Source organism: Pongo pygmaeus, chromosome 2 (assembly GCF_028885625.2).
Source record: "Pongo pygmaeus isolate AG05252 chromosome 2, NHGRI_mPonPyg2-v2.0_pri, whole genome shotgun sequence".
In the NCBI taxonomy this organism is placed as follows: domain Eukaryota; kingdom Metazoa; phylum Chordata; class Mammalia; order Primates; family Hominidae; genus Pongo; species Pongo pygmaeus.
In genome coordinates this window covers 180115150-180138010 of record NC_085930.1, presented here as the reverse complement: position 1 = coordinate 180138010, position 22861 = coordinate 180115150, and the positions used below count along the sequence as shown (strand labels likewise).

Genomic DNA, 22861 nt, shown 5'->3' with positions numbered 1-22861 from the left:
GAAGATAACCTAAGGCATTATGATGTAAACTAAAAATTAACATGAATTTTAATTAAATAAGATGATATAATGAAGAACTGTCAAATACATGACTAAGCATTTCTTTCTATTCATGTTTCCAACTACAACTGCATTTGGGGTCATATCAAATATCTCTTGCACAAACTATGTCTATACCTAGGAACAAGGGTTCATCCTTCCAATAAACTCAGGGAGGGGCTTTCATTGAAGATATATACTGTACTTGAATCAAATTGTTGTTACTGAGATAGTCCTGGTTGCACTTTAACATTTATGTTCATGTTTCATGCAGGGCTAATTTCAGGCCTGGTTCCTATGTATATCGGTGAAATTGCTCCAACCGCTCTCAGGGGAGCACTTGGCACTTTTCATCAACTGGCCATCGTCACGGGCATTCTTATTAGTCAGGTAAAAACTCCCCATCCTTATCCCCAACTGCACCCATCTACTTCATCCTCTACGGTACCACTACTACTGTTGCATCCCCTACTGTACTTCCTCCACTTCATCCATCTCGTCCCTCCCTGACTATCCATTCTCACTGTAGACCAGCGCAGAGAGAAAAGCCAATTCTACCAGTGGTAGCGGAGGTGGTGTAGAGACATAGACTTTTTCATTCAAAGGTAAATTATTATCACTCCTCACTTTTCCCCTTGGAATTGTTGGTGGGATAGCACTGGAGGTGACCTGGCAAGCCAGGTCTTAACTTCAGAGCTATTCTAGAGTTAAATTATTCCATTTAGATTTCAAGAAATAGAAAACTTCGTGTTTGACTGCCTGGGTTTCCTTTGTTTTAAACATCTTACTTGGGAATCTAATATGTAAGTGATTGCCACAGGAGCTCCTGTTCAGCTGAGTCTATCCTTCCCTTCTACCCTGTGGTGTCAGAGGGAGTCTGGGACCCCACGCCTACAACAATCCAGAGGGTAGTCTATAAACTATTGCCATAGGAATTGCCAAGATAGTTCTCATCACAGTAATTGTTCTATCTATAAAACCCCTTTCTATTTAAGTTCTGGATAATATAAGAAGGAAATATCAAGCAAAGGTCCAAAGTCATGGATGATTTTAACACAGTATTATTCTATCTGGTTGCCTGGAGAATACAGCTATGTGTTGCTTTAGATATCAAGTATGTATTTTTGTCTAAACTTGGTTGATTCTCATCCTGACTGTCCAATTGGAGTTAATGAAAACAAACCTAGGTTAATTCCTTATACAACCAATAGTTCCTAATTTAGTTAAAGTGAGACACAATAGTAAGAGTTTCCATTTTTACTTGAACCAAAGTTGTCAGAGACTACTATTAAATAGCCAAAGTACCTTTTCAATAAACTGGTGTAAAAGGTAGATCCAAAGTATTATGTAGTTGATATACTTCCTCCTTGCATTTTCAGATTATTGGTCTTGAATTTATCCTGGGCAATTATGATCTGTGGCACATCCTGCTTGGCCTGTCTGGTGTGCGAGCCATCCTTCAGTCTCTGCTACTCTTTTTCTGTCCAGAAAGCCCCAGATACCTTTACATCAAGTTAGATGAGGAAGTCAAAGCAAAACAAAGTAAGTCTGTGGATGGTTTTTCTTTCTTCCTATTGTTTTGGCATTATCAGCTAATGTAAAACAGTGTATTATATAATGTAAAACAGTGCCTTCCACATGAAGTTGGTGATTAAATGTAAGAAGAATGTGCAAAATCCCTTTTATATGACTGGCGCATGTCATTTGGCACCCACAGGCATTCACTTAAGCCAAAACCAGAAATCCATATACATGGTATTAGACTCAACCAGAGGTTTCTAAAAGATCCCTCCAGCATTATGCTTCTAAAATAATGAGGATCATAGTTTTATTTGTCATAAGATGAAGCCAAATGTTCTATTTTTCTTTTAAATCAAAGAGCAGGATTTAATTTAACAAAAAAAGAATTTCCAACACCCATGCGATTAAGTAATAGAATGGGGCATGCAGAAATGTAGCTCTTTCGTTAACATAAAAATAAATTTCTTTTTGTTTTGACCTGAGTTGTTTCAACCTAATCATTTTCCGGGACAGGCTTGAAAAGACTCAGAGGATATGATGATGTCACCAAAGATATTAATGAAATGAGAACAGAAAGAGAAGAAGCATCAAGTGAGCAGAAAGTCTCTATAATTCAGCTCTTCACCAATTCCAGCTACCGACAGCCTATTCTAGTGGCACTGATGCTGCACGTGGCTCAGCAATTTTCTGGAATCAATGGGGTAAGTTTAAGAACACCCACTAACTCTTAAGAGCACAATGAATTAAAATAGGGAAGGCAAGGGGTACAAGTTTAAATAGCTAAAAGATATTTTAAGATATTGTCATCATGGGTCTTGGTGTAACAAACATACATTGAGTGAGCATTAATTTTCATTTTGCTTCAAGTTTTCTAAAATTACTTAATTTTTTAAAGTGTCAACAGTCAATGGTACTATATATCTATTAAGGTGAAGGCAAAAAGCAAAAATCTTAATACATACAAGGAGGGAAAAGGAGAATAATTATACAACCCTCCCCAAAAAAACTGCAAGGAGCTTCCACAGTTGAGTATTGAATTTAGGATTTCTGATAGCCCAAGCCAAATGGAATCAAGGGTTCCCTTTATCTATTTAAATGAAGTATACCAGATAGCCAGGTGCAAAGAGCAGTTTCCTGCCGTCTAAGAAACTTTCACTCCATTTGAGGAGATAGCACACAAAATAAATAATAGAGTAAACTGGCATGATATTGGTGACTAAGGACAGTAGACAATACATGATTGAAAAACACTGAGCATTAAACTAGCTAGCTTTTAGGTCTTATACTGAAACCCCTGCATCATACAGACCAAGATGGTTCTACTGACAATTAACTACTAGAGGAAAAAATTAAGCATTTGTTAAGAAACTAGATTAAAAAAAAAAAAAAAACACCACTTCTCCCCTGTTGTTGCTGTTAAAAATGTAAACTGGACATTTGCTGTAGTGAGCCAATGCCAAATCCACATGGGACACCTTGTGGGTGATTGAGAGATGGGCAAACACTTGGGGGAGGCAAAGGAAGTAATTCCCATCCATTGAAACAAAATGAGACCTGAACCTCACTCCACAAACTCCACTGTGGTCTCCGTCCTCCTTTAAGAGGTCCTTGATGTTTATTTTTATTAATACTCTGTATAACTTTGAGGCTCAGAGATCAAAATCATATCTCCCATCTCAGCTCTGTCTGTATATTCAATGGCACAAAATTTAATTTCTCTGAACCTTACTGTTTCAGCTTCCATCCCAGTGCCTGACTTAAAGAGAAATCTAGGAAATGTTGAACCTGAGGCTGTTGGGCAGCCTAAAAATGGTGGGATAGTGTGAAGTGTGCATATGTAGGCCTCTATGCACTGAACACAATTGGCACAGTCCTCTACCTCAGTCCTGTCTACAGGAAGAGGTACCGGCAATAGGACATGTTAGGTGGGGAAGGAATGACAAAGGATGATGGATAACACAGAATGACCTAAAAGACATAAATATATAAAGATAACTAAATTTTAAAAGGCTATTAGGAAGGTTGTGAACAAAATTTCTCCATGTCTACTGAGACTAGTGAAATTTTCTGGATTAAATGTAATAGCAACTAGATCTCTTATATATGCTGGGGAGACTGTAAAATTGTCATAACTTCTTTCAAAAACTATTTGGCAATATCTATCAAAGTTGAGCATATGCCTACACCATGGTCCAGCAATTCTATTCCTAGTTATAAATGCATACATATTCCACCAAAAGGATTGTACTAGAATGTTCCTAGCAGCACTATTCATAATCACTATTTATTATTACTATTCATAATCAATAGCTAAAAGACATTTAAAAATGTTGACATCATGTGCCTTGCTACAACAAACATATATTGAGTGAGCATTAACTTTCATTTTGCTTCAAAAGTTTTCTAAAATTACAATTTTTAAAAACGTCAACAGTCAATGGTACTATATGTCTGTTTAATATTAAGGTGAAGGCAAAAGGCAAAAATCACAATAAATACAAAGAGGCAAAAAGAATAATTACACCCGCCCCCCAACCCCCCCAAAAAAAAAACTAAATTGCAAGTGGCTTCTAGAGTTGAGTATTGAATTTAGGATTTCTGATAGCCTAATGAATAGTAAATTATTCATTTAGGAATGGCAGCTACCTAAATACTCATCAATAGAATAGTAGTAAATCATGGTATATTAATACAACAAAATACTACATAGTAATGATAATGAACTGTCTACAATACACAATAAGGATGATTCTCACAAAGGTAATGTTGAATAAAAGAAGCAAGTCACAAAATGATACATATTATGTGGTTCCATTCACATCAAGTACAAAAGTAGACAAAATTTATCTATGATGTCAGGAGTTGGAAGAGTGGTTTCCTTGGGATAAGTGATAAAGGGAGATTTAAGAAGTTTCTGGAGGAGTGGAAGTTATTTCTCTTCATCTGGGTGCTAGTTACATAGGTGTGTTCAGTTTGTGAAAATTAATTAAGCTGCATATTTATGTGTACTTTTCTGTGTATATTATACTTTAACAAAATGTTTCAATTTATTTACAAAAATAAAGAAAATGCAGTAGCAGAGTTCTCAACTAAACATAAGGAGGACGTTTAAGCAATCAGAAACTTTAAGCACTAAAGGAAGACTGAGGGTTCTCTTCCTTGGAAAGAGAAAATCCGTAGGAAGTTCTAGGGAGCACGCTGCCATAGAAACAACTAAAAATAAGCAATCTAAAATATTTCTTGCTTTAAAGATATCAGTGCCAGACTTCTTAAGATTAAGGCTAACCTGTTTTTACTTTGCAGATTTTTTACTACTCAACCAGCATTTTTCAGACGGCTGGTATCAGCAAACCTGTTTATGCAACCATTGGAGTTGGCGCTGTAAACATGGTTTTCACTGCTGTCTCTGTAAGTCAATGCCCTAGATAAATACTCCGCTTGTTCCTTAGTCCAGAAATTGCAGGGGGGTTGGGGAACTTCGGCTCTAAAAGCAATCAATGACTTATTGTACACATGCTCTAAGTGTGTAAACCCAAGTGAGTCATGAGAAGAGTCCTGTTTGAATAAGCCAACCACTGCATTGAGATTAGGCATAACTGAGGTGAATCGCTTGTTCTTTGCACTGCTGGGATGCCATTTAGTCATTCATTTGTGAATTTTTAACTCACTTGGAGAGACAGAGAACTTCCTCCTTGTGCAGATTCCTAGATTCCTTCTTTTCTCTGTACATAAACCCCTTGGGAGTGGCTGACAGCTTGTCATTTCTATTGATCTTGGATGGTCTACTTAGATTCCTCTTTTTACATAGTTCAAATTCTTTTTTTACCATGTGCCTTGGGGGAAACATATAAAAATAAATAAACAAGGCCCTCTCTAACAGACATTTAAGCCTTTAAGCAAAGTTAAACAGACTCAGCAAATGGTATTAAGCCACTGGGCAGAGCTTCCAAGTAGTTCACAAGGTTGTGGCTTCTGGTGATACATGAGAGTATGTGTGATATTATGAGGGAAGCGACATAGTAACTAGAAATGTTATTGCTTTCTTCCAACAAAAAAAAGTCATATACTCGTCTTAAAACCAAATAACTTTATATAAGAAGTGATGGTTCTTATATATTAAGGATATATAAGAACCTGACAAGAAGAATATCTAACATAATAATCTAAGAAGTAAACAAACAACAACAAAGACAAAAACTCCCCAACTAAGGTAATTCACTGTAGAATGAGAGTCATTGAGCTTATTTTTATCTTTGTTCAGCAAGATAAAAACAGCAAAAAGTTTATTCTTTTCAATTTTAGTCACAATACTATACTCAAAATAATTTAGTCACTTGTTTTTTATTCTCTGCACATGAACTCTTAACTATTACCTTAGGGTGATCAATAAATTACAGCCTGGCTACCCAGATCAAAAGGCAGGTTTGTCCAGACCACATTAAACAGTGCTGGACCTTGGAAAGAGCAGGAAAAACAGATAATAACGAAACACCAACGGTTCTGTAGACATACCTTTAGAGATAAGACCTGTTTAAACCAAAAGTCCACTCTAAATCAAGCAAGACCTGTTTCTGAAGTGCAATCCAAGGGACTATTCACCCTTTTGTCTCCTGGAATATTTTTTACAAATTCTTCAACATATTTTTTATAATAGATTATTATTAAAACATTTTGTGTATAATAGGATTTTCTATATAAAGCATCAAATTGTCAAGATTGGATAGCCTAAATTCTGAAAAAATCTAAAGAGGAAACTTCTGTAAAGTTTCATTTTTGCACCCTGCTCCCAACCCCACTGATGTGGGAGGAGTTAAGACAGTGTCCTAATTATTTTGAATATAACTTTTTAGAGTCCATCCTTTGATTCTGTGAAAGTTTTTGAACAGGGAAGTGATGTAATCTTTAAAAATCAGCCCTAATCATTAATTAAGCCTCCAGGACTACAGATCACATTTAAAATTTTTAATTATATTAATTTTTGAAACGTTGTTTTAAAGTTCAAAAAGCATAAAAAGGATAGTCCCTCCGTCACCCAGTTTCTCTCCCCAAAATTAACCAACATTACCAAATTGTGTAACATTTGGTAAATGTATGCAAATGGTAAAAATACGCAAATAGAAATATGCACTGAGTATATTAATGTTTCACCAAATTGGAAGAACATCAATTTGTTTTTGGGAAGAGAGACTTTCCCAACTCCACACTAATTACGTTCCACATCCTATATTTTCTTCCACACTAATGGGCTGGTAGAAGAGGGCCTGTAATCTTGAGAGAAAAAAAGCAGAAAGAAATATGGAGGGGTCTAGGAAGCAGGATGACACTGAAAGAGAAGCGGTGACTACCAAACTGCAACTAAGCGCCCAGGATTTGCGTGAGGCACTGGGGCAAAGATGAGGGTTCTAAATGGGCAGACATCTCCAGCCACTGACCATGTCTCACTCCTTGTCACACTCATCCTGAGTGCACACCAGGCCTCAGGGACAGAGGCCAACTCAATTTTCAAGACGTTCAGTTTTAGAGTTTATAGTTAAGGGAGCTTATTCACAAAGAAATGCTTCTATTTTCTTGGTAGCTTGACATGGTGGCACCAAGCCAGTTTTGAACATCATAATAAAAGAGTTAAAATATAGAGAGAAATTTTATGAACTTGAGAAAAGTCTGTTTTTTCCAACTTCCTTCTCAATCATTAAATATGTGCTCTTTGCTTATCGTCCTATCTGAAGTGATTTAAAACTCTGATATGAGTGTGCCTCTGAGAAACAAGCTTTCACTGTAGGTGAAATGTTTCTAAGATGTCTTCAGAGCCAGAGCTCAGTATACTAAAGACATTGGATTGCTATTGATTTACTGATAGGCTGATGAGCCAGCCAACTTGCTCACCAGGTGCCAAAGTGAGAAATTATGACAGGAAGTTTTGTGGGGGGTGAGGGGAAGAGTGACTCACCAGCCTTGGTAATATTCCAAGGATCAGGCAAGAGTATAACAAACTCTGGTCTTGGCTAATTGTAAAACTTAACCATTAATGCAAAGGTCCACAAAACTAATGGAATCAATGACGCATCTCCTCAGTTAAGATAAGAAAGCATTTTAACCCTTTGCTTTAAAGTCCTAACTTTTAAAATGATAGTTCACTCCCAGCACAAGACACAATTAAGCATACCAGAAAAATGCAGGCCTATTTTGGTTCAATTATCAAATTCCATATGTTGCTAGGTGAGTGGTCATAATAGGACTTTATTAAGCAGTGAGAAAATTGGATGAGAATAGTTGACACCTGAACAGTTGTACTGTTTCCTGTGTCAGTAGTACACAGACTCTTGTAATTATAACTTAGGATAATTATTAGAAAAGAAGTTAATGCCATGTTTAAATGTGGAACCTTCACATTTTAAACGTACAGGACATCTATTGGAAGAGACCCTAGCTGTACAGTCTGTGAATATTGTACCCAAAGTGATAATCCTGGAGTAGTGGTAACACTATGGTTCTATCTCTATAACGGTCTATTCAAACCAGTGTGACTCAGTTAAGCAGATATTTGATCATTACCCGCTGTCCACTGAGACTAGCTCTGCCACCTGGGGCTACAGCCACTCCCCACCTGGATCTCACTCCTGTGAAATGGAAGGACGGAATTGCCTCTTATCTGTTATATAAATTAAAACGACCTCTTTGGCAGTAAAAATGATTTAAGTAAACAGTCAATATTTTGTGACTCACAAAACTGAGATAATCTTTAAAACTGTCCTAGGTATTCCTTGTGGAGAAGGCAGGGCGACGTTCTCTCTTTCTAATTGGAATGAGTGGGATGTTTGTTTGTGCCATCTTCATGTCAGTGGGACTTGTGCTGCTGGTAAGTTTGGTGCCTGCACTGAGGTTTTTCATTAACATATGATGGTACCTGGCACCTCTGTGGTCCAGGTTAAAGTGCTTTGTATTCAAAAATCTTGAGACTGACTTATGAAATAAAGCCAGAGCAACAGCATAAAATCAAAGGAGATATATAAAGAAAAGATGAACTAGTTTCTTGGGTTTAAGACTGAATATCAGCATGTAAATTCTGGTTGTCATCCAGGGAGGCCATGTACCCATGGTTAGAGCATAAGCTCTGGATTCACCGCCAACTGGGTTTTAATGCTGACTCTGCCACATGGCTTCCTGTGTGACCTTGGGCATGTACCTGAACCTCTGCCCTCCTGGCATTGTCATCCACTACTTCACAGGGAGCTACACATCTTGTCTGGAAACCTTAGTATGAGTAGGAGCAAAGGTCACTGGATCCTTGCCCTGCCTCTTTCACAGGAAAATCCTAATCCAGAGGATTTCCTTATAAGAAATCTAAGTCTAAAGAGTTAAGCATAATTCAGACTAGAATAATTTCTCTCAGAATAGAATAACTTATACTTGCTTGAACAAAATACATTAGAAAAAGTTGTATGCCTGCCTGTGAACTCAGAGGCTACTTAGCTAAAGGAAAAAGCAGCCAATGATCTCAGCCCCACGATTGTTTTTGTTTTTTTCCTCAGAATAAGTTCTCTTGGATGAGTTACGTGAGCATGATAGCCATCTTCCTCTTTGTCAGCTTCTTTGAAATTGGGCCAGGCCCAATCCCCTGGTTCATGGTGGCTGAGTTTTTCAGTCAAGGACCACGTCCTGCTGCTTTAGCAATAGCTGCATTCAGCAATTGGACCTGCAATTTCATTGTAGCTCTGTGTTTCCAGTACATTGCGGTAAGCAGCCTAATATTCCACAGATTCACTGAACAGAACAGAGGGTCAAACAACTGCTAACTCGAAGTCTGTGTTTGCTTTCTATCCAGGACTTCTGTGGACCTTATGTGTTTTTCCTCTTTGCTGGAGTGCTCGTGGCCTTTACCCTGTTTACATTTTTTAAAGTTCCAGAAACCAAAGGAAAGTCTTTTGAGGAAATTGCTGCAGAATTCCAAAAGAAGAGTGGCTCAGCCCACAGGCCAAAAGCTGCTGTAGAAATGAAATTCCTAGGAGCTACAGAGACTGTATAAAAAAAAACCCTGCTTTTTGACATGAACAGAAACAATAAGAGAACCGTCTGTTTTTAAATGACGATTCCTTGAGCATTTTAGATCCACATCTTTAAGTGTTGTTTTATTTTTATGTGCTCTCATCAGAAATGTCATCAAATATTACCAAAAAAGTATTTTTTTAAGTTAGAGAATATATTTTTGATGGTAAGACTGTAATTAAGTAAACCAAAAAGGCTAGTTTATTTTGTTACACTAAAGGGCAGGTGGTTCTAATATTTTTAGCTCTGTTCTTTATAACAAGGTTCTTCTAAAATTGAAGAGGTTTCAACATATCATGTTTTTTTAACACATAACTAGAAACCTGAGGATGCAACTAATATTTATATATTTGAATATCATTAAATTGGAATTTTCTTACCCATATATCTTATATTAAAGGAGATATGGCTAGTGGCAATAAGTTCCATGTTAAAATAGACAATTCTTCCATTTATCTCACTCAGCTTTTTTCTTGAGTACTAGAATGTGTATTTTGCTTAAAATTTTACTTTTGTTCTGTATTTTCATGTGGAATGGATTATAGAGTATATCAAAAAATGTCTATAAAGAAAAACTTTCATTTTTGGTAGGCTTATCAAAATATTTCAGCACCCAGAAAAGAAAACCATTTTAGTTCCTTTATTTAATGGCCAAATGGTTTTTGCAAGATTTAACACTAAAAAGGTTTCAACTGATCATATAGCCTGGGTTATCAGTTAATATTAACATCTATTATAAAACCACGTTGATTCCCTTCTGGTACAATCCTTTGAGTTATAGTTTGTTTTGCTTTGTAATTGAGCACAGCCTGCTTTTCACATACCCTCAAACAATCATGAGTCAGACATTTGGTATATTACCTCAAACTCCTAATAAGTTTGATCAAATCTAATGTAAGAAAATTTGAAGTAAAGGATTGATCAGTTTGTTAAAAATATTTTCTGAATTATTATGTCTCAAAATAAGTTGAAAAGGTAGGGTTGGAGGATTCCTGAGTGTGGGCTTCTGAAACTTCATAAATGTTCAGCTTCAGACTTTATCAAAATCCCTATTTAATTTTCCTGGAAAGACTGATTGTTTTATGGTGTGTTCCTAACATAAAATAATCGTCTCCTTTGACATTTCCTTCTTTGTCTTAGCTGTATACAGATTCTAGCCAAACTATTCTATGGCCATTACTAACATACATTGTACACTATCAATCTGCCTTTACCTACATAGGCAAATTGGAAATACATAGATGATTAAACAGACTTTAGCTTACAGTCAATTTTACAATTATGGAAATATAGTTCTGATGGATCCCAAAAGCTTAGCAGGGAGCTAACGTATCTCTAGGCTGTTTTCTCCACCAACTGGAGCACTGATCAATCCTTCTTATGTTTGCTTTAATGTGTATTGAAGAAAAGCACTTTTTAAAAAGTACTCTTTAAGAGTGAAATAATTAAAAACCGCTGAACATTTGCCTTGTTTTCTAAAGTTGTTCACATATATGTAATTTAGCAGTCCAAACAACAAGAAATTGTTTCTTTTCAGTGTGATTTGTTTTTCTTTTGGGCCAATTTGGTATAAACTATTTTCACTTGGGATTTCAGGATACAGTCAAAATGAGCTTAAATAACTCAGGACATCTTTGTGCTGAACTGTGAACTCTGGACAAAAATAGAGAGTCTCTGAATAGGGCAGGAGCAGGGAAATGGCTCCTGGGTGGCTCTTGTACACTTCTTCAGGATGCTGATAGCCTTTGGGAAGCCCAGTGTAAACAATGATAAAGGAGCTTAACACTGTTATAGGCGATGCATGTGATTTAATCAAATCACTATTCCTGATCTCATTTACTAACAGAATAAAGTGATAAATATTTAAATTAAAAATTCCAAAGACCACTTTTAAGTGCTTCTTCACTATTTTGACTGGCCCACAAACACCAGAAATTCAGACCCTGAAGTTTTCTGCCTCAGAGAAATTTAAGTACCTTATATCGTTCCCCTTCTACAACTTTTTCCTTGCAGAGATACATGTGAGTTGAAAAGAAACATTAAAGGGAAATAAGAAACTGATAAAGCTTTATAGGAGGACCAAACAAGTAGCTTACTATAATAAAAAAATTTTAAGTCTTCAATGGTATACATCATAATAAAAAATAAAATTGACACTAATTAATTAAATTTAATCTCAGGGAAATTAGATGTGAATTTGAACACCTAACTTTCCATGTACTCCCTCATTTTTGTGGAAGTGTTTCTATACTCTAATGTCTTTACAAATGTGATTTTTCTCTTAGCTTGTTTGAAGTATGAGAATTAGAGTTTTTGGTCTGGCATTCACCTGCTACATCTAGGATTGCCCACTGTCATGACTCCCAGGAAAAGGTCCTATCTTAGCTTCCTCCTCCCTACTTTCCTCAACATGGTCAGCACTGTAATGCAGCTAAGATATAGTAAAGCATTGCTCCCTCCCCCTACACTTCAAGGAGCTCACAGTCTAATGGGGAGTTCAGGAAGGCCAGAGTATTAATATCCCCATCGGTGTCTTTTGCCTTACGTGAACCTGCGTTTCGAGCCCGCTCTTGTAAAATGGGCACAGTAATATTATCTACCTCAGAGAGTTGTGAGGATTAAACATGAAGTGCTAAGCATAGTGCCTGGTACAAAGACAGTACTCAATAAACGCTACCTAAAAAACTAGTATTCATAGCAATACTGTTAGGATAAAGAATTATCATATATGAAATAGTTCCACATTTTTGTTATTTTTTTTTAAAAAAGGAGTTTTATAAGTTCAAGATAATATTTTCTTACTTCAAAGAAACAACCTCACAACAATGAGGGAATGGTAAGAATCAGGAGAGACTACTAACCTGGCAGGGGAGCTATCACAGTCACAAAGGTGGTTTTCCCAGGGCACGGCTCATCCATTACACTCCGGATGTGCTGACCCCTGCCATTTCCCCAAATGTGGGACACCCAACTGCATAGTTTGTAGTAGTGGGGGACTGTGTTCATGTGGTCCCCTGAAAAAAACAACAACAACAAAGGATCAGAAGAGACACTAGGCTATCTAATTCCTAAATCCAAACCTGATATATCTAAGTAAGATTATAAGAATTTTTATTGCATTTTCTGAATTTGCTTTTGCATTAAGTTATGTTATTTTTACAGGGTCTATATGTACTATTATTTCTTAGAATAATACTAATTATAAAACAAAATTCTGTATATCACATTTAAATGTAATTTAATAGAATTATAATCACAAGACAAGACCAAACTTTGTTGATAATCCTCAGTAATTGCAAAAGAGGTATACACATGTAGGCCAGCATACATGCATAAACTACTTCTTATTGCTAGTCTAATTGTTCCATATGTAACAAATACAGCAGTTCAGCAATATCTTGTGCTTACAGGGTCCTAAGCAGAGGTGATGAGTCCAAGTGTAAATCTATATATATATGTTTTTTTATTTTTCATGGCAATTGTATATTAGTGACCTGGGGAGAAAAGGTTTATTGACAACCACTCTGATCCATCTGCTGCTATTTTTACTGCTAATTTGGTGCACATTAAAAAGAATGATCATGAAAAGAAACTACTTTGAGTTAAAAGTATATATTATATATATATATTTATTTATTATATATATGTTTATTATATATATAAACTACTGTGTGTGTATATATATACACACTATATATATACACACACAATAGTTTGATATCAATAAATACATTTCTGAATGCTTAGTGTTGCTTCATTTATATAGAAAAAAACACACTTTAAAAACTGATATTGGTTTATTATATATACTCATTTCCTTCTCACAGTACTTTCCCATTCTCATTTTAGAAATAAAATGTGAATGATTTTTTAAGGCCAAATTTTATTCCCATCTGGCAGTTGTTTTGATTATAAGTAGTGGAAAAACTAACCTCAAGATTAAATAAGAACAGTAGAAGAGAAATCAATGACTCCGTTTGATGAAAACAATTTAATTCAGCAAATATTTAGTTGAGTTCCTTTTATGAAGATACTTTGTTAAAGTTCTGTGAAACATACAAAGCTCTCATAAAAGAGCTAAGATTTAAAAACAACTAGTTATAGTACTATAAGGAGTGTAGTAAGAGTACAGAAAGTATACATAAGTGGTTTTCAAATTTTTAAGTTGACACCTTAAATTTTTTGTCAAATATTTGAAAATCTGCAAAAGATGCAATTTTTCAGAATATAGTATATATTGGCATTTTAAAAAATTACTGCGCTATTTATTCAATTGAATTTAAAAACTATAGTAATTTGTTACTATCCACCATCAAAAAAACAAAGACATTATGTATAAGCTTTTCATATCTATCTATATCTAGATATATCGATATCTAGATAGATCGATAGATAGATAGATAGACAGATGCCTCCAGCTGCAAAGGACATGATTTCTTTTTTTTGCCTGCATAGTATTCCATGGTGTATATATATATCACACTTTCTTTATCCAATCAACTATTGATGGACACTTTGATTGCATGATTTTGTTGTGAATAGGGCTGCATTAAACAGACAAGCTCACATGTCTTTTAGACATAATATATTTTTTTCCTTTTGGTAGATGCCTAGTAGTGGGATTGCTGGGTTGAATGGTAGTTCTATTTTTCATTCTTTGAAGACTCTCCATACTGTTTTATTAATACATAGATGTACTAATTTACATTCTCACCAACAGTGTATAAGCATTCTCTTTTCTCTGTGTCCACACTAAGATCTGCTGTTTTTTGACTTCATAGTACCCATTCTGACTGATGTGAGATGTATCTCATTGTGGTTTTAATTTGCATTTCCCTGATGATTAGTGATGTTGAGAATTTTTCATATGTATGTTGGCCACTTGTATGTCTTCTTTCGAGGACATGTCTGTTCATGTCCTTTGCCCACTTTTTAATGGATTGTTTTTTCTTGTTGTTTGTGTTCCTTGTAGACTCTGGATATCAGTCCTTTGACAGATCCATAGTTTGCAAATATTTTCTCCCATCCTGTAGGTTGTCTGTTGACTCTATTGATTATTATTTTGTTGTGCAGAAGCTTTTTAGTTTAATTAAGCCTCATTTGTCTATTTTTGTTTTTGTTGCATTTGTTTTTGAGGTCTTAGTCATAAATACATTGCCTAGCCCAATGTCCAGAAGAGTTTTTCCCAGGTTTTCTTCTAGGGCTTTTATAGTTTCAAGTATTACATTTAGGTCTTTAATCCATTTTGAGTTATTTATATATAGTAAGAGTTAGGGGTCCCATTTCATTCTCCTGCATATGGCTAGCCTATTTTCCCAGCACCATTTATTGAATAGGGTATCCTTTCCCCATTGCTTATGTTTGTCAAAGATAAGTTGGTTATAGGCATGTGGATTTATTTCTGCATTCTCTATTCTGTTCCATTGATCTATGTGTCTATTTCTGTGCCAGTACCATGCTGCTTTAGTCACTATAAGCTTGCAGTATAATTGGAAGTCAGATAATGTGATGCCTCTGACTTTGTTCTTCTTGCTTAGCATTGCTTTGACTATTCAGGCTATTTTTTGGTTCCATATAAACTTCAGGATTATTTTTTCTAAATCTGTGAAGAATGATGTTATTAATTTGATACGAATTGTGTTGGATCTCTATATTGCTTTGGGCAATTTGATCATTTTAATGATATTGATTCTTCCAATCCATGAGCAAGAGATGTTTTTCCATTTGTTTGTGTCATCTACTATTTTTTTCATCAGTGTTTGGTATTTCTCCTTGTAGAGGTCTTTCACCTCCTTGGTTAAATGTATAATCCTACTTTTTGTGTGTGCATGGCTATTGTGAATGGGATGGAGTTCTTCATTTGGTTCTCAGCTTGAGCATCATTGGTGTATACTGATTTTTGTGCATTAATATTATGTCCTGAAACTTTACTGGAATTTTTTATAAGGATTAGCAGTCTTTTGAAGGAATCTTTAGGGTTTTCTAGGTATAAAATCATGTCATCAGCGAACAGAGATAATTTGACTTCCTCTTTTCCAATTTGGGTGCCTTTTATTTTTTCTCTTGCCTGATTTTTCTGGCTACGACTTCCAGTATTATGTTGAATAGAAGTCGTGAGAGTGGGCATTCCTGTCTTGTTCCAGTTCTTATGGCAAATGCTTTCAACTTTTCCCCATTCAGTATGACGTTAGCTGTGAGTTTGTTATATACGGCTCTTATTATTTTGAGGTACGTTCCTTCAATGCCTAGAATCTTGAGAGTTTTTATCATGAAGGGATGTTGGATTTTGCCAAATGCTTTTCCTGTACCTATTGTTATAATCATATGGTTTACGTTTTTGTTTTCATTTTGTTTTAATTATCCATTCTTCATATTCAATTTGGGTTTTTTTTTAAAGTTTTTATTTTTAATTCTGCTTATGTGGTTAATCATATTTATTGATTTGCATATGTTGAATCATCCTTGCATTCCATGAAATAAAATCTACTTGATCACAATGAATTATCTTTTTGACATACTCTTGGATTTGGTTTGCTAGTATTCTGTCAAGGTCTTTGCATTTATGTTCATCAGGGATATTGTTCTGCAGTTTTTTGTTGTTCTTGTTGTGTCCTTGCCTGATTTTGGTATCAGGGATACTGATTTTGTAAAATGAGCTATGGAGAAATCCCTCATTCTCGCTTTTTTGGAATAGTTTCAGTAAGATTAGTACTAGCTCTTCTTTGTATATCTCGTAAAATTTGGCTGTGAATCTGTCTGTTCCTGGGCTTTTTTTGTTGAAAGATTTTTATTATTGCGTCAATTTTATTAACTGTTATTGGTCTGATCCAGATTTCTGTATCTTTCTCATTCAGTCTTGGGAGGTTGTATGTTTCCAGGAATGTATCCATTTCCTCTGGGTTTTCTAGTTTGTGTGCATACAGGTACTTATAGTAACCTTTGATGATCTTTTATATTTCTTTGGTATCAGTCATAGTTTTACTTTTATCATTTATGAGTGTGCTTATTTGGTTTTGTTTGGTTTGTTTTTTTGATACAGGGTTCTATTGCCCAGGCTGGAGTGCAATGGCTTGACCACAGCTCACTGCAGCCTCAGCCTTCTTGGCACAAGCAATTCTCCTGCCTTACTTTCCCAAGTGGTTAGGAACACAGGTGTGCACCACTGCACCCAAGTAATTTTTTAAAAATTCTTTTGGGGAGACAGGATCCCACCATATTGCCAGGCTGGTCTTGAACTTCTGGGCTCAAGCTATCCTCCCACCTCAGCCTCTCAAAGTGCTGGATTACAGGTGTGAGCCACCATGCCCAGCCTGTGCTTATTTGAATATTCTCTCTTTTTTTCCTGGTTAAAGTGGCTAGCAGTCTATCAATTTGTTTATCACTTCAAAAAACCAACTTTTTGTTCTGTTGATCCTTCATGTCATTGTTTTGTTTTGTGTTTTTTTGTCTCAATCTCATTTAGTTCTACTCTGATCTTTGTTACTTCTTTTCTTCTGCTAGCTTTGGGTTTTGTTTTGTTTTTCTTATTTTTTCCAAGTCCCTCAGGAATTGTTTTCCTGATTTCTTTGTGTAGGTTTTCATCTTTCTCTTGGATCTCACTGAACTTTCTTACAATCCAAACATTGAATTCTCTATCTGTCTTTTCAAAGTTTTCATTTGGGTTAGAATCCATTGCTAGAGAGCTAATGGATTCCTCTGGGGATGTCACAATATTCTGTTTCTTCATAGTGCTGAAGTTCTCGTGCTGGCTCCTTCTCATCTGTCGAAGCTATCACTTCTTATTTTTTAATTTACTTTCATTTGTGGATTTTTTCTTCCCTCCTTGAGAGTGTGACTATTACATATATTGGGTAGGGCCCTTTGCTTTGCTTTGCTTTGCTTCTGTAATTTTTTCAGGAGACCAACAGTCTGAATTTCATGGTTACAGATAGTCTTAGTGTAGTGGTTTTCTCAAATGCTAGTTGTAAGTTGTAGTAGCAGTGTGTTGTGTGTGTGTGTGTGTGTGTGTGTGTGTGTGTGGCCAGGCACACTGTCTACTACACATATGGGAGGTGGAGGTCTCAGGAGGTTTATCTCATTTCCCAGTCAGCAGGAATTATATAAAGTAGTGCAGTTCACCCTACCTGCTAGTAGGTAGCACTTGTGGGTAAAAACTAGTTGAGCACTGTACAATAATGTCAGCAGAAATTGTGATGAGTTGTACAGTTTGATCTCCCAGCCAGTAGGTGGTACTTGGAGGAGAGAGGCAGTTGCAGTGGTGGCAGTGAAATTTTTGCTTGACCTTTGTTGATTGGGGAAAAGTACTGGGGTACCTCTGGCACTGGGCAGGGAATAGGGTTCCCAGGGGTGCCTTCCCAAGCTCCGCTGCTAAGGTAGCTGCAGAAGGCAAAGCTGGGCTGGTCCAAGCACCAACCTTGGTGGGGACCTGGGGAAGCTCTCAGGCCACAGGGCCCCTCCTCCAGGGAGGAATGGAAGTGCCTCTATTGTGCCACAGAGCCCACTCAGGGGAAAAGGGGAAGCCCCTGGGTTTTCAACCCAGGAGGGGGCTAGGGCACACCCAGCAACAAGCCCAACTGGTTGGACTAGTCACAAGCCTTCTGTGCCCAGATTTTCAAGGTATTCCATGTATTCCAGACCATGAGACTCCCTGTGCAGAAGTTGTAGCTATCAGGTCATACCTTTCGCCATCCAGTCTCACAAAGGGAGGGACGCCTAGCTCCCCACCTCCACATGAACCCACACCATACTTTTCTCTGTGTTTTGACAGTGGGGTCTCTGCTCCTGCTCAAAATCAGGCCACAGATCTCATCTCCAGACCTCTGGGTAGTGTGTTCAAGCCCTGAGGACCTGAGACAAGAGCAGTGGATTTGTCCTCTTGCCCCTCAAGGTCAAGCACTGGCTGTGATACGGGGATGAACTGCTCCCAGGCCACCAACAAACCACTCAGGGGGAACAATGGAGGATATACTGTGACCCTCCACCCCTGCCCCCTCCAGGAGGCCAGGCAAGCAGTCTTGAAAGGGACCATCAGGCATAGGGGTGTACGATTCAAATGTAACCCCAGTCCTGTGGCAATGGTGATGAGGCCTATCTCGGGCATGTGAGCATACCCTTGCCCTGCTCTCTCTCAGCCAGCAAAGAGCTGGAGCTGTAGCCACTTAGATCCAGACACAGAACTCTGGGGTGGGTAGGTGACCAGAGTCACATTTTGCTTCACTTGCCCAGCATACTGAAGCTTTTTGGGCTTCATGCAGATTCAAGCAGTGCCTCTGTGTGTTCTTCAGGCTGTTCCCTCTGCCAGGCCAAAGGTTTGTTGGTGTCATGTGAACTCCTGTAGCTAGTATCTCAGAGGTCCACAGCAGGAACATGGTGCTCTGAGGTTCCTTTACTCACTCCTTCCTTGGGTCTGGTCCAGGTCCAAGAGCAGGGTCCTGATGCCCAGTGTTGCTGAGCAGCCAGCACCACTTCCTTCCTCTTTAACCATGCTGTCTTCTGTCACCTCTCTGTTAAATTTTGTTTTTTCCTCTCAAAACACCTGTTCAAAGTGTGAAAGTTTACTCAATACTTGGTTCTTCTCCATGAGAGAAGGCACAATCCAGCTGCATCTAGTCAGCCATCTTTTAATCTCTCTACAAATCTTGATAAAATTTATTTTATCAAACTGTAAAAGTACTTATTTTAGAAATAGATCTCAATGAGAAATGTGGGGTTATTTTTCAATTAATTTATTAATAGATGGCTATTCCTTATTGCTAAGGTAAAGCAGTATTAGGCAAAAATTCTATTATTACTTTTTGATAATATAGATGTAAGTTTTGAAAATCTTGTTCTTATTAATAAGTAGATGGGAATGGAAGGACCAATGTCATTCAACTGCATGAATCATTACCAAGTTACAGCCAAAAAGCTCATAAAAATTAATCATAAAAATAACTTTTAATAATCTATCAGCTAATAACCCAGTTGGGTTCTTCTTCAATTTTTTTTGAAGAACATACATTGCAAAAGAAATTGTTAGTCTTTTGTTACAGTCATTCCCTCACTTATTTTCTGGGCAAAAGGGCTTTACTAAGACTTAACAAAATACTAATTATAATGTTGAATCATTTACTTAGAGGCACTTTGATTAACCTGATATACTCAGAAAGAGTTGGGAGAATTGAAATATTATTAATTTTATGCATTTTCACATATATAAAATAAAACTCTTGTATCTTATCACACGCTCTATTTCCATTAAATTATTAGAACTTGGATTTCGCTTGTTAGCTTGTTCAGTTCATGGAAAATGTCTGTCATAACCTAATGAGCAAATCCAGTCCTCATCATCAAACTAGTTTTCCACATCAGACTTACTTTCTATCTGACTTCTTTTTTCAATTCCAGTAAGTACCTTAATACTTACCTGTAACAACTATCTCCTGTCTGAATCCCCATGCTTACATAGGTAAACACTGATGAGGCATGGATACTTGCCATAAGCCTGTCTCCTGCATTTGTTACAGATACTTTGTTTTCTTTACCTTTACTGATCTTTCCCTTAGGAGCAATGTACTTTAAAAATAATTTGGTAAGATCTGCTAAACAAAAGTGGACATTATCCAGTTTACAATGCCTGAATTCAAAATATCCTAACCCAGGCCAAAATATACAATTTCTTATGGCACTTTAGCTGAGGTAGGCAGCATAGGTAAAATGATTTCCAATTACTCTTTATCTGGCCCTCTAAAGATTTAATATTCTGAATGCACCATGGTGAGAGTCAGGATCCAATGAGGATTATGACTTTCTTTTGCAAAGCAAAGTGGGAGGATAATTATGAAAGAAGTATTGGAAAGAACTAGCCTAATACCCAACTGCAGCCACATTATTGAGCATGAAAGCAAACATTTTTGTCCATGAACAAGGGATAATGTTTCCAATTTTGAAAATAGTTACACAACTTAATCATAAACTAAATACTATTGGAGGTGGGATTGAAGGTAGGGAAAAAACAAAACAAAGGATCCGCCCAGAGGAGCTGCCATCCAAACAACAGGGTTTTCAAAGAGGAAAAACAAAATGGAGGGAAGGAAGTTATCAAAGATACATTATATTGACATTTTGCTGAACTGAAGAACAGGACTTGAGATTGAAAGTTAATTGTATGCCAAACACAATAAACAAACAAACAAACCCCAAAATTTCATCATGAAATTTCCAAACAGCTGAGATTAAGAAAACATAGGCCGGGCACGGTGGCTCACACCTGTAATCCCAGCACTTTGGGAGGCCGAGGCGGGTGGATCACGAGGTCAGGAGATTGAGACCATCCTGGCTAACACGGTGAAACCGTGTCTCTACTAAAAATACAAAAAATTAACCAGGCGCAGTGGCAGGTGCCTGTAGTCCCAGCTACTTGGGAGGCTGAGGCAGGAGAATGGTGTGAACCCGGGCGGTGGAGCTTGCAATGAGCTGAGATAGCGCCACTGCACTCCGGCCTGGGTGAAAGACCAAGACTCAGCCTCAAAAAAAAAAAAAAAAAAAAAAGAAAAGAAAACATAATAGCACGTAAACACATCTAGAAAGGAAAGCCAGATCACAAACGAACAAAACTCATAAAAACATGTAATAGCTGAACAGCAACTGTAGAAGCTAAAAAGCTGAGAAGAAATGCCTTCTGAAGAAATTCTGAAGAAAAACCATTTTCAATCTAGAATCCTATGTCTGGACATATTGATAATTGAGTGCAAAAGTAGAATAAATATATCTGTGACATGCAAGGATTCAAAATTTTATCTCTTTTGGACATTTTCTCATGAAACTTGTAGAAGGTATATCCTACCAAAACAAAGTGTGGGGGAAAGGAAGACATGGGATTCACAAAAAGCAGCGTTATGAAGTTCCAAAAGAGAAGTCATAGGTAGACAGCCAGCATCAGGGCCTAGAAAGCAACCAATTCAAATTGAAGCAAGGAAAATAAAGTTCTAGGGAAAAACAGAACTTACGGATTATCTGGTATGTGTGGCTATATGAAGAATAATTTGGAGCATTTAGAAAAAAATAGTGACAAATACATAGAAAGCTAAACAAATGAAAATATAACATAATTATTAGGTCCTGGGAAGAGAGTAGCATAAGAAAGAAAACATTATAATGCCCTACTTGGCTTGGCAGTGAATGATTATTTACATAATTATGGAAAACACTGGATATTGTTATAATCCTTGTTTTGGAATAAAATTTATAGCCGGACTATATTATGAGATATGAGGAAAAGAAGAATGAGAAAGTATGAAAAAGAAAGCTCAATTATTGTTTATCATAATAACTTGTCAACACAAAACAACCCAAATCAATAAAGCAAGAAATACCAGCAAATATACTGGTGTATGTGCTGGTAATTTTTCCTTTGCCCCTCCAAATCTATTTCTATCCTTTCCAATGGGAGAGTGTGAGAATGTGTGTGTAGGCTGAGGGAACAAAACAAATTGAGAAATAATTTTAGGGTGAGTGAGAGGAGAATAAGTGGACCATGAGAAACTTTGATATAAAAAAATCACAGGTAGGTAGCTATATTAGGAAGGAGACAGAAAGGTAAGAGGAAAAATCAATAAAGCTGTAGAGACATTTTTAGACAGAGTAGGAAAGTTGAGGATGCTTGTATTAGGTGGACTAGCTCTTTTCAGCAGAGAAAGTATTACATAAGCTCATAACCTAGCAGGTATGGGCTCCTATAAACCAGCTGCACCATAAACTTGAGACCTGATTATGGATTTATCAGCTGAGTCATCTCGGGTGGATCAAATAATCTTCTAAATTTTCAATCATTTACTACCACATAAAATGAAAATAAAGGTAGCATGCTTGACTTGCAGGATTTTGTGAGAGAGAAATAATTGTTAAATTTTAAAAACTGAGATGTGCTATGCAACATGCAAATAATTTAATCTTCAAATGGTGCATTCATCTGCTTGGGCTGCCATAACAAAACACCATAGGCTGGATGGCTTAAACAACAGTAATTTATGTCTCACAATTCTGGAGAGTGGAAAGTCCAAGATGAAAGTGCCAGCCTATTTGGTTTCTGGTAAGGGCTCTCTTTCTGGCTTTTAGGCAGTCCCCTTCTCCCCGCGTACTCACATGGTAGAGAGGAATAGAGCTCTGGTATCCCTTCCTTTTCTTATAAAAGCATCAGTGGTACTGATGAGCCCCATTCTTATTACCTCATTTAACTTCCTTATAGGTCCTACCTTCAGATACACTCACATCGGAGGTT

General features: G+C 36.8%; 1 protein-coding gene and 1 non-coding gene across 2 annotated transcripts in view; both read left to right on the top strand.

The window, feature by feature from the left end:
- SLC2A2 (solute carrier family 2 member 2) overlaps window positions 1-11067 on the top strand; it is a 30246-nt gene extending 19179 nt beyond the window's left edge. Inside the window, exons 5-11 of the mRNA XM_054479686.2 lie at window positions 314-429; window positions 1419-1581; window positions 2074-2261; window positions 4864-4968; window positions 8315-8416; window positions 9090-9293; window positions 9383-11067. Coding sequence (XP_054335661.1) covers window positions 314-429; window positions 1419-1581; window positions 2074-2261; window positions 4864-4968; window positions 8315-8416; window positions 9090-9293; window positions 9383-9583 — 1079 coding nt within the window. The 3' untranslated portion in view covers window positions 9584-11067. The remainder of the gene's footprint in view (window positions 1-313; window positions 430-1418; window positions 1582-2073; window positions 2262-4863; window positions 4969-8314; window positions 8417-9089; window positions 9294-9382) is intronic.
- A 1389-nt stretch (window positions 11068-12456) lies between these two features.
- On the top strand, window positions 12457-12620 carry LOC129034475 (U1 spliceosomal RNA). Its single transcript, XR_008501945.1, has one exon. It is a non-coding gene; the product is annotated as a U1 spliceosomal RNA (small nuclear RNA).
- The last annotated feature ends 10241 nt before the right edge of the window (window positions 12621-22861 follow it).